Below are 11,809 nucleotides of genomic sequence, written 5' to 3' on the forward strand. Positions count from 1 at the left end.
TCGACAGGTTACAGAATCTCAATTTACACCAAACCATAAGCTGCCAGGGCCAGCATTACAATGGGAACGTTCTCCTGGTGTCTAACCTAAATCCTGCAAATGCAATCAAGGCAGAGGAAGCAGGAGCTGTGGGGTCAGGCAGACCTGCTGAATCCCATCGGCCTCTTTCAGCTGTGCGTGGCCCGCATGCAATCCTTGGCCTCCTTCAGCCTCACCTTCCTCAGCTGTGAACTAGGGGGCATCAAACACGGGGAGGTACATGCAGCCTTAGCACATGTGCACCTGCATGGACCGCAGGAGGTGCTCACCAGGGTTGTTTGCAAAGTATGGATATTTGGAAGACCCTCTGCAACTTGAGACTCGGAAGGCACCTGGCATGGAGTTCAGGGTAAATGCTGGGATCTGCTGAGTGTTGATTTTCATTACACAGTGTGTGAGACCTCAAAGATCTGCCAGGCCTGCCCTGGTTATGCCAGGACCCCAAGCCCCACCAGGCAGCTCACAGAGGCAGGGACACAGCAGGACAGCTGGGACCCATCCTGCCACAGGTGGGGACCCCTTTTAGTGTGTGGATAAAATGAAAGTTCCTGTGGCCACGAGTCTCACCTGGCTCTGGTTGGCTCGCTCACTACACATGTGTGGGCAACATGTCGCTATTGACTCTATATGAAGAGCTCTGTCCAGTGCTCTGGGAGACACAGTGGCAGGGCTGCAAGGCTGCAGGAGAGCAGAGGCTGGAGTGGGGGCAGCGCCGAGGACAAGAGGCCCAGAGGCAGAGACCAGCTTGCTACCTGCAGACTCGCTCTGAGTGGACGGGATTTCAGTGATTGACCTGCCACCTGGAAATAAAGTTGGGTATAACCCTTTCACCCCAGGAACATTTTACTGTCATTTTCTTTGGTCACATTGAATCCATAGTGAACTTGCCCGGGGCTGAAACCCATTGGCAGGACACAGTGCCATCCCCAGCTCCTGCAGGATAGAGTGGGAAGTGGGGTGTCAATGCCAACAGTACCACTCAAAGCCCTACTGGCTCCCACCGAAGCTGCTGGACAACCCCCACGTACAAGGCTGGGCACAAAGGCCATGGAGAGCACCTGCCAGATGAGTGAGGTTTGCTCTGGTGACCCCCACTCCCTTCGCCACACCCTTGTCTTCCGGGCAGACACCACCCACCCATGGCCAACACTCACACACACATTTTAAGCCATCTTCCCTTCAAGGTCCTCATCCAGGATATTCATGCCTCCAATTGCCCAAACACCTGCCTGGACCTTAATGGGGCACTCAGTGGCCCTCAAAAATCACCAGTGATGTTCCTGGAGTAACCATGGGCTTACTGAGGGACAGATCTTTTATCTGACTTGTTCAAGATTATTAGCCACTTTTAAAAGCAACTCAACCATAAATCGAGAGGAAGAGGTGCAATGGGAGGCCAGCCGGGAGGCAGACCATGCAGAGAGCGGGGTCGAGCAGGGACCTTCAGTGTCCACCATGCAGACAGGGAACAGGGCAGGGAAACGGCCGGAGGGAGAAGGGGGCCCACCTCAGCTCACCCTTGCTGGCAGCAGCTTCTGGGTGAATATCTCCTGACTCAGCCCCGGATCCTTTCCTTGTCCAGGGAGGGGCTGACATCTCTCTAAAAGGCTGTTTCCCTGCTAGTCCACGTTCCTCCAATCCAGAATCACCAGGACTGTGGACCTGTCCTCATGTTGAATTCTCCACAGGAGCTTTGATGTCAGTTTCCATTGTTCCATTGTCCCTCCTCCCTCTGATCTACCCTAGAGAAGGGAGCCCCTCTACCCAGACGGAAGGGGGCCCATTTTACGTCACTTTCATGTGTCCCATCTCATGTAGAGTTGCCAGGTAAAATACAAATGAAATATCATATGGGACATACACAAAATTACACACACAGGTTACCCATGGTTTACTTGAAATTCACCTTTAGCCAGGTTTCCTGTTTGGTTTTATGCTGTCTTGTTTGCTTGCTTGCTATATCTGTTAATCTCATCCCAGAACAATCTTTGGTCAAGCAAGCAGCTAGGATGTCATTATCCCTACACTGAAGAGAAGAAAGTTGGTCCCAGGATTTCTTGCCACGCTCACATTCCCAGAGCTGGTAAGCGGTGGGGCTGAGACAGAACCTCAGGTTTAGGGTTCCCAGCCCATCCTTTCCCCCACACTAGCAGCTCTCCATCCTCCCCTGCAGCAGGACCAGCTGAGGAGCTGAGACTGAAGAGAAAGGTGTAAGGATGCATTCCTAAGGGATGGGTCCTCAGGGGTGACTCCAAGACTATGTGTTTTGTGAACTTCCATGTTGCATGACTGGTTCTCTGTGAGCAGGCACTGCTTTTGCAGCTTTAAAGCTAAGAAAGTAAATTAGCAAATGCTCCATGTTGGAAGTGGAAAGGAAGTGGATATATCGGGGAAGTGGAACCCAGAACCCAGCACAAGGGAATGAATGAAGCTAAGTATTTCAGAGTCTACTCTAGAGCTTTCTCACACATCTGGAACCCAGACATGCAGGCAAAGATCCCCTTATGCGTGGCCTGAACAACCCATGCTTTTACAAACCAATGAATGTCATGGGAAAATACTCATGGTGCTCAACAAGATAAGGACACCAAACCATTCCAGTTATAAATGTATGTGTGATAATAAAAGACTGGAAGGAAGTGTGCATATGTGTTCAATGCACCTGTTGGAGGGAGGAACCATTATAGTTGATATTTTCTTAATTCTCTAAATGTTTTAAATGAACAAGCATACAAAAAGACTTTCCAAAATAAAGATGCATGAGTCCCACCTCAGACAGAGTAAACTAGAGTCTCTAATGACTGAATCCTGCAATCTGTGCTTTGAAGTGTTTGGGCCTCCTCTCGGCCAATGCCACACCAGTGCTTTGTAACTCGCCACTGAGAACCCAAGGCCGGAAGAGGTCCTGCTCCTGTCTGGACAAGACTCTGCCAGCCTCATTCATTCTGGCCCTCCAGGAGGTTCTGGGGGAAGAGTGGCTGCAGGGGAGAAGGAAGCAGAGGATGAGGAAGGGCACCTCCCAGGCAAATGCTCAGACATGTGACTTCCTCTGACTTGGAAGATAACAGAGCTCTGTGGCTCTACGGAAATCACTTTGCAAACAGCATGTAAAACAGGGCCCTGGAGATGGCCACCCCGCAGCACACCCCTGGAGTCCCTCCCTGGGAAATACAGGTACAGCCAAACAGGTGGCACCACCCAGGTAACTCAATCAGAGTTTTATCTATGAGTTGATAAAATAACAAAAACGTTTCACACATCCTTCTGCTGTGGGGCTGCCATTTTGGAATTTAGAGTCCCAGAGGCCCTTGGACTTCCCAAGAAGAAACTGGCACATGAGTAACTCAAGCCAGTGGTTAGGTGGTCAGTAATCGCCTTAGCTGGGGCTCGAGTAACACCTGGGCAGAACAGGGGGCAGAACAGGTGACAGAACAGGCCAGCTTGGATGGCTGAGGACAGGCTGACCCCTGAGGTCTCCCCGCAACCCTTGGCATCTCTCCCCACTCCCCCAAAGTGCCTCAAACCTCTCCTACAGGTTCTACCACTCCTGGGCCCCACTAAAGGTCTGTTTAGCTGAAATTCCCTCTCTCGCAATCCTTTCACCAAAACTGCTAGTCCCCCATTGGGCAGGGCTTGATTGCATAAGAAGCAGAAAGAAAAATGATCAGATTAATTCACATGAAGGTGTGATGGGCCAATAAACTGACTGCTACGAGCCAGAGGAAATGGCCAAGCCATGAAGGACATCTTGGTTCCTAACCCCCTCTGGGCTTTGGGACTCCTCTGGTTTTGGAAGAGGGGTTCTTCTAGATAACTTCCACTATCTAGAAAGAAGGCTTCTTCCTGGGCTGCCTCAGTGAACATCGCAGGCCCCAGGACCTGAGGAGACGCTCATGGGGCAATTACATCAGCACAGGACGCCTTTGTTTTGAGCTGAGGCTGGTTTTCTCACAAGCGACTGAAATAAATTAGAGCGTTTTCAACAAGGGTGGTTGAAAGCAGCCCTCTTGGAAAAATCTCAGCAGCTGCTCTTTATTGGATTATAACTAGGAGCAAAACACCCCAAACCACACAATCGCCTGCAAAGGGGGGAAACATCAAATCAAATACAACATTGTTGCAGGGTCTGGAAAACGTTTCCCCAGGAAAACCAGCCGGGGAACCTGGTCAGTGTTCTCCAGCTCTGCCGCTCAGGGAGACAGACACTGCTCCTTGGGGGTCAGATACAGTTTGTCTACACACACAGGCGGCCAGAGACACTGACAGGCAGCCACGTACAGGCATGTTGCAGACAGGGGACAGACGCCCCAGCGCAGGCTGTCACCACAGGGTCGCACGGAGGCCCCAGGAGAAGCTTCTGTCTTCAGAGGCAGCCCAGCCCAGGGCTGAGGCATGCTGGGAGCTCTTTGCCGAGGAGCCTTTAAAAATAGGTAAAAATACCATTTGTGGGGTGACCAAGCCCCATCACGCCCTGACAGCAGAGGCAGAATCCATTCCCAAGGAAGCCCATGGGAGCATTAAATCCATTGTCAGAATCCAATTCAGCAACTGGTTTGAGATGGAAAGGAGGGGCACTTGGCTGGGGAACTAGGAACCTGGTTTGTGATAACTGTGCCACCACCTCTGTGAGCTCAAGCAAGCCATTTGCGTTTCTCTGAGCCTCGGTTCTCTAATCCATAAAATGGATTCAAAAGTATCATAGTTGTCCTCCCTCTTTCCAGGGTGGTGGGGGGAGGGGTGGGGTGCTCCTAAGTCTCAAATGAGAAGCGCAGGGGGACAGAGAGGAAACTGGGAAGGGACGGAGGCGGCTCTCTGGCCTGATGCAGATGCTCTAGATCTTGACTGGGGTGCCAGGTCCTTGAGTATGTGCATTTGTCTGAATCAATCAAATTGTACTCTTAAGATCTATGCATTTCACTATATGTGAATTAGCTCTAATTTTTAAAGAAGAGAAATGTTGAACAAATGAAAACTACTCCCTCCACAAAGGAAGCTCTATCCGCCTGCTGTGAACAGGACACCCTCAAGCAAATAAAGTCTCACTTTGCCTTCGGATGTCAGATTATTTTGAAGTTCAGGTTCAATAGTTTCAGAAAACACATATGTTTGTGTCTAGTTCAAACTGGCTTGGTAGGTATTTAAGAAAAAACGAGTTCAATTCAGAGTTCAGTCAAAAAATAATAATATTTGGATTCAGTTTTGGGTTCAGTGAATCAGGGCAGTGTTTTCCAATTTGGGGGTCATGGTTCAATTCAGTTCAAATTCCTGTTAGAACAGCCCAGCATGGGGCTTGGCCCCTAGGACTCAGCCAGCCTGGCCCACCAGCCATTGTCTGCACACTTCCAGATCAGCGTCCAACAAGGGAATCCATTCTAGCCTCTTCCCTGTGCCTTCCAAAAAGAGAAACCAGAATTTAAGAGAAAAGAAAATAGCTAAATTCTTTGGCTCTGTAAAATCAAACCTAGGTCCACACTCATACACACATGGGCAAGAAGCAGGAGCGGGCCGCTGAGATGCTGCCACCCACCAGGAGGAAGAGCAAATAATCAGGACATCCAGGCAGCTTCTCCCCGGCCCCTGGGTGGGTGGGAGCTGCCCTGCCCTCAGCAGGTGGCGGAACCCGGGGGGAGGTGTGCATGGCCTCCCGATGCCCTAGTGAGGGGTGGAGACTGTGCCCACAGCCAGGCCCACACAAGCAGGGGGCAGATATGAGAGGACTTCCAGACCACCCTAAGCACAGGGATGGCTCCTTCCAAGCGCCTGTTCACACTCTAACCTCTGGTGGTCCCAGCAGGCACACATGTAGTGTCAGGACTTCTTTTTTCAGCCTTGGCATTTCTGCTTGAGAGTAAGGCTCCAACTTCTATTTCAAAGATTCCCAGCAGGAGCAGGCACCATGGGCAGAAGACAGAGCTCAGAACTATGGATGGAAATTTCTGGGAATAGCTTTGATGTGGTATGGGAATCAATATCAGGGGAGCCTACAAAAAGATGGGTTACCCAATTCCTGTCTCCCACATGCCCTTGCTGTCCTTCTCTTCAGTCTGCCTCAACCACCGAATAAGGCACAGAAGTCCAGGCCTCTGCCTTCTGGGCCCTGCACACCTTGTCCCCTGCTGTGCCCACCTTGCATCCTACTCTGCAGGCAGCTTGGAGGTCGTATGCCTCTGTGCATTTGCACATGTTATTCCCTTGCCCAGCAGCCCTTCCTCGTCTTCCTGAATAGCTTCTCCTGGGTGCTTCTCAGGCAGAGTTGACCACTCAATGCACAGAGGGGACCAGGTGGGGAGAGCATCACCTTAGTGACACTTCCAGTTCACTCCTGTACCATGCCGGGCATCCTCCTCCTTCCTGACGAATTGCCTCCCAAAGGGCTCCTCAGACCCTGACACAAAGAAGCTTCTGTTAGCAGGACTGACATGTACAGTTGTGCAGTTTATGCACTGCACAAAGGGCGTTGGTGGGGACTGAACTCTGCTTGCGCAACTGTGCTAAAAGTTGTGCCCATCCAGAGGGGACACTTTTCTTTAACTCTTACCTGTGAAGGAAGTGTCTGCTCCACAGACACCTGCAGATCCCAGGAGTAGACAGTTGACACCTTAAGCAGCTGTCTTGATAAGCTCATCACTGATCCTAGTGGCAGTGACTTGCTGAGGAGTCTGCTGCTGCACTGGCTCCTCTCGCAGGCAGAGAATGGAGAGCTGGGGCTTCTCTCTGTAAGCCTAGTCTTCGGCACAGCACCAGCCTGCCCTGATAAGAGTTGGTTTTACCAAATGGATGGAGGACCATGCAAATCTTTTCATTCGGTTTTTCATGCTCAGCGTGTCTGTCAGAACCCGACACCATTTCATAACAAGCTGTCACGGTAGCTGATGCTATCCCCACCTGCCCAGCAGGGGAGATGACAGTGAACTTCCTTCAGGATCTGCTTCTTCCTGCCCACCTGGTCCTGCCGAGTTCAACCAAACTCCCTTCCCTGTGCCCCCACACCTGGGTCCCGAGCTCCTTGGGCTTGGGGTTTCTGTTTTTATATTGAAACGTATTTCAGATCAATGCCTGGGCTATCAAAGATGTTGATGAAGTTGTCAGTTGCCGTCTTGGTAGCATGGTCTGCCCCTTCTCCATCTGGTGCTCTCTGTTTTATCTCCGTGTTATCTCTGCCGAAGCCCTGTCAGTGCCCCAAAGCACCCCTGGCCTGGCCCAGGGTGCGGCCTTCCGCTGCCTGCCCTCGACTGCTGGATCCGCACGAGTCCCATGACCCCCAGTTCCCGACCTGCTGCTTCTCTCAGAACTCCAAGCCCTTGAGGAGCTCCTGGGCTGCTGCCCCAGCTCAGGCAGCCAGCACAGCACGCACGGTAATGACCTGTCCACGACCCACAGCTGCCTACTGTCTGGGCCTCACAGATTTGCCTGGGAAAGCCACTTCCCCGCTCCCAACTTCAAGGCGTCCAGAAGGCAGTGGAGTGCAGCAGGAAGAACGTGAGTTAAGGGGATTTTTCATTCGAATATTAGCTCTTCCCTCCCCATCCTGAGGCTTTGGGCAACTTGTTTATAGACTCTTTGACCCCCAGTTTCTTCTGTACAATGAGGATGATAATACTACAACCGCTGTGGATTAAATGAGATAATGCCTGAGAAGTGACTGGTACCCAATTAGGGTGACCAGGTTCATCCAGGCTGCCCTGGACTTTTTCAGGATTTGTACCAAAGTTTTGCATCCTAGGAACCCCCAAGGGCTGGGCAAAATGGGACTCCTGGGGAGCCTGTACACCGGTTCAGGTGAGCTGCTTCCTTTTTTCCTATTATTCAGAAGAAACTGAACATCTACAGGCTCTTGAGCAACGAAAAACAGGCGGGGAAGGAGACGGGCTCAGCTTGCCAGACCACTGGGGGCCTACTCTCTGTTACACTCGTGAAGTCCCCTTCTGTCCCACCTCCCGGTTGGATGATGAAGGGGCACCCCAACAGCTCCCAGGGCAGAGCCGGGCGGGCAGCAGCGTCCTGAGGTCTCGGCCACCGAGTAAGGCCGCAGGCCCTGGCCAGGCCAGCGCAGCACACCTGCGGGGAGTCATCTTCCGTGGGCGCTTTCCCAGCCTCTCTGGGGAAGGAGGACGGGGGCTTTCACAGCTTTCTCGGGGAGAAAACAGGTTTCTAACCCTGTAATATTGGAAGGCATACCCTGCGCGGGGGAGCCGAGGCGTAGGGTCGGGCGCGTCCTTCCATCAGCTGGGGCAGCAGCGACACCTGCCGGCCGGGCTCCGTCGGCCCCACGCGGCCGCGCTCGGGATCTCCGCGGCCCCGCCGATCGCAGCCCCCTGAGCCTCCCCTGGAAGCCCCGCGGGCCGCAAAAGAGACGCCCGGGCCGCCTGAGCCTCCGGCACTGCGGCAGGAGCGAGTGGCCCGCAGGGCATGCGGCGACGCAGGCCCGCGCCAAGCAGCCAGGCTGGAGCTGCGCGCGGAGCTCTGCGCCCTCGGGGAGGGCAGGCCTAGTGCTCCCGGGAGCCGGGCCTCCCCGGGCCTCGGCCTTCAGCACCCGGGAGGAAGGGCCCGGGCGCAGACGCGGCGCACCGCCGGCCTTGCACCCGCAAGCACCCGCTCCCCGTTCACCCATTTCGTCTTCGGAGCTCCCCAAATGCCCCAAGAACACATAGCTTCTCCATAACACTTCTTAATTGTAAGAATTCGCTTTCTCTGAATCTTCATTTTCTCTTTGTTTCAATTCTAGGACGGGTGAAATGGCTGTCTCTACAGTGCTTCCTCCAGAAATTAGTATTTTAGCAATTCATGAGCATGATGGCGAGGTGTCCCGAGTCAGAGGTGAGGACGCCCCGCCATCGGTTGCTTCCCCTAGTAGCTGACCGACTGCCCACTGCCCTTACTCCAGCCACACCCAGCAGCTGTTCAGAGGTCATCACGGGGCCATCCCGTGACTCCAGGGCCGATGATCTATACAGTATGCTCTTCCCATTGGACAAATGGGGAAACTGAGGCTGGGGGAAGTGAAGTGCCGTGCCAGGGATTTCACGGCTAACTTCACTATTCTATGCCATGCTTCAGGCTCCTTGAAGAAGTCATAAACATGTTTGGGAATATCATGATATCAAATATCAAAACTGAACACGACCTTAAATGTTTATCAGTAGGGAGAGTGACTATGTAAATAATACATATCCATTCAATGGAAGTGTAGAATGGTATGCTCACCTTAAAAAGCAGATACCTAAATACACATACAGATATATGTAAATATATATGCACACACTATTATCACTTTTTACATACATACATATATTTATACATCTATATATGCAGATTACAAAACAATACATGTACTTATTATCAAAGTCCTGCAAAGCCTCTCATGGGGTGATTTGAGGAGAGTTTAATAAAAAGGGATCTTTATGGGGTTTAAGGACATGAGCAAGGGATGATGAAGCACCCAGGGTTCAGTAGCCATCCCTAGGGCTCTAGGGTAAAGGCAGGAGGCAGCTACAGGAATCCAGAGAGGGCAAGCCACTTGACAGGAGCTCCCATCCGTAACAGAGGGCTGTCGCCGGCAAGCGACCTGGAAGAAAGGGAGCCTGGCAGGAAGTAAATATCCACCGCCCCCCCTCCCCCCACATCCCCACTTCATGCCCCCTGCAGGAGCAGAGCAAGGTGGAGGGGGAAGGGATGTACAGGAGGAGTGTCCAGGGAAGAGACCTAAGCAGACTGTGTACATGTAAAGATACCCAAAAGGAATACAAACAGCATGGTAAAGTGTTAACATGTTAACCTTGGAGCAAGTGGACCAGAATTTCAGGAAATAGGGGGAATGATCCTTTGACCTTTCACTTCCTATGCCTCTACATTTGAATTTATAATAACTAACATCTATGAAATGTACAGTTGCCAACAATAATTGAAATATTCCATTTTGGGACCAGTACCTAGAATTCAGTGAGCTCGGAGGGAAAGAGCCCTACGGGAGAGGAGGCCTCTCACCTGCCTGCTCACTCCAGCCAACCTCAGTCCTCACATTTCAGGGCACCAGGTGGGGCTCCAGGTTGCAGAACTGTTGCTCGCCTTGGGCTGTTCTGAACTATTCCACTCAAACAAGGCATGTGTATCCATGGCTAGACAGGGGCCACCTCAACATCCTTGTCAACAGCCCAGCACTAAGCACAGACAGATGGAATATGCTGGCTCCACATCTCACCAGCAGGGTGACCTGCACTGTGAGTCATTAACTTCCGTGTCCTCATCACTCAAGTGCAGAGATTAATGGGGACCTTGCTCACCTCCCAGGGCTGCCGTGAATTGGAAACATTCTGAAACGGCAAACCCAGTGTGTCAGGAGTAACGCAACTGGATTCGTGCACTTTTGCAAATACTTTTCTTTTCGTTTTTTTTTTTTTTAAGTGTGTTTAAGAAGAGTGATCACTTCTCTTCATTTCCTGCCCTCTCCCCTTCACAAGGGCATGAGACATTTCATTCAGGGTCGCAGATTCTGTTTCCATCTGGGGGACGCAGGCCTCAGGGGAATGGCCCCCCTTAGGAATTTGTACCGGCTGGGAAATATAATCCAGTGTTTTCCAGCCGTCATTTAGCAAAGAGTTGTCATCGCAGCGGTTTCCTCCCACCTTCAAGCTGCCTCCTACTTACCCCCCAGCCCCCGGACGGCCGACTTGGTGACTCTCTTCAGTTATGAACAGGCAAATCTGCGAAAACTTAGGAGGCCTCGGCTGAACCGAAACGTTTTTCAAAGAAACACTTTCCAGCCCAAGAAAGGTAATATCCTGGAGGGCTGCCCGCCTTCCTGCAATTAACTAGAATACCACCCAACGGGGCTTTTGTTGGCTACCATTTCCCATGGAAATGCCTCAAATGCTTTTCCTCCTGGTGGTTCAGCAGCTAGAGACATGGAACTGACAGCAGCCCTAAAATGGGACCTTTGTCTCTTTCCTGTTCAAGCCACAGAAGGGCAGCCGGGACCAACGAGCCCTTCCTCTGCCCCCCACCGCAGCCCAGGCGCCTGGGCAAGGGGCGAGGGGCCTGGCTCCCAGGCGGGCTCTGGAGGCCAGGGGCCTGGGGGAGGGAGGCAGCAGAGCGGAAGGGTGCTGTCCCAAGGAAGGACCAGGGGCTGAAGCTCCACCAAATGTGCTTTCAGGTGCAGGCCTGCCAGAGATCCACCGGCTCTGGGGTCTTGGCCCCGTAACTGCACCTTCTCAAGTCCCCAGATCTCCAGTGCCCGCTCTGTTAAATAGGGAAGGAAAGCCTTCTAGGGTTGTTGTGGAGATGAAGTGACATGATGCTGTGTGAGCTCCTGACACACAGTAGGTGTGCCTTACACACTAGTTTCCATTGCATTCTTTGGGCTGGAGCATTGCCCTCTCCTGCTGCCCCCCTGTCTCCTTTTATAATATAAATTCAAAGAAGGAGTAACCATGTTGAGCTTCCAGGGGCTTATCAGGAAGAGGAAAGGAGGTGGTGGTGCCAGGCAGAAAAGGCCCAAGGACACATGCCAGAAAAACCAAGTCACAAAGCATCTGTCACATCAGGGCCAATTGCAGAGAGGTACCCTAGGCAAGCTTTGAGGCACCTGAGGCCCTGGACACCTAGAAAATGGCCCCTCAGATGCAAGGGCTACGAGAGCCACCTCCTACGTCCTGGTCCAGTTACCTGCAATGCCATGGTGTCTCACCAGTAATGGGCTCCAGAGGGGGCACTGGCCTACCCACTGCCCTCCCTCCCAGTCCATCCCCTCTGCTGGTCTGCAGCCACCCTGACA

At 52.3% G+C, this 11,809-nt stretch overlaps 1 protein-coding gene across 1 annotated transcript; it reads left to right on the plus strand.

Annotated features, from left to right (window-relative positions):
* The first annotated feature begins 7,109 nt into the window (after positions 1-7,109).
* LOC130681240 (elongin BC and Polycomb repressive complex 2-associated protein-like) lies at positions 7,110-8,701 on the plus strand. Its single transcript, XM_057493863.1, has 3 exons — positions 7,110-7,518; positions 7,850-8,045; positions 8,266-8,701. Exons 1-3 carry the CDS (start codon positions 7,110-7,112, stop codon positions 8,699-8,701), a joined length of 1,041 nt encoding a protein of 346 aa, XP_057349846.1.
* The last annotated feature ends 3,108 nt before the right edge of the window (positions 8,702-11,809 follow it).

The sequence above is a fragment of the Manis pentadactyla genome, chromosome 16 (assembly GCF_030020395.1).
Source record: "Manis pentadactyla isolate mManPen7 chromosome 16, mManPen7.hap1, whole genome shotgun sequence".
Taxonomy (NCBI): domain Eukaryota; kingdom Metazoa; phylum Chordata; class Mammalia; order Pholidota; family Manidae; genus Manis; species Manis pentadactyla.

Coding starts and splice junctions, on each gene's coding strand:
- LOC130681240 (XM_057493863.1), top strand. CDS start 7,110: ATGTTGATGAAGTTGTCAGTTGCCGTCTTGGTAGCATGGTCTGCCCCT. Junction 7,519..7,849: donor TGGAGTGCAGCAGGAAGAAC/GTGAGTTAAGGG, acceptor CCTATTATTCAG/AAGAAACTGAACATCTACAG. Junction 8,046..8,265: donor GCGGGCAGCAGCGTCCTGAG/GTCTCGGCCACC, acceptor TCCTTCCATCAG/CTGGGGCAGCAGCGACACCT.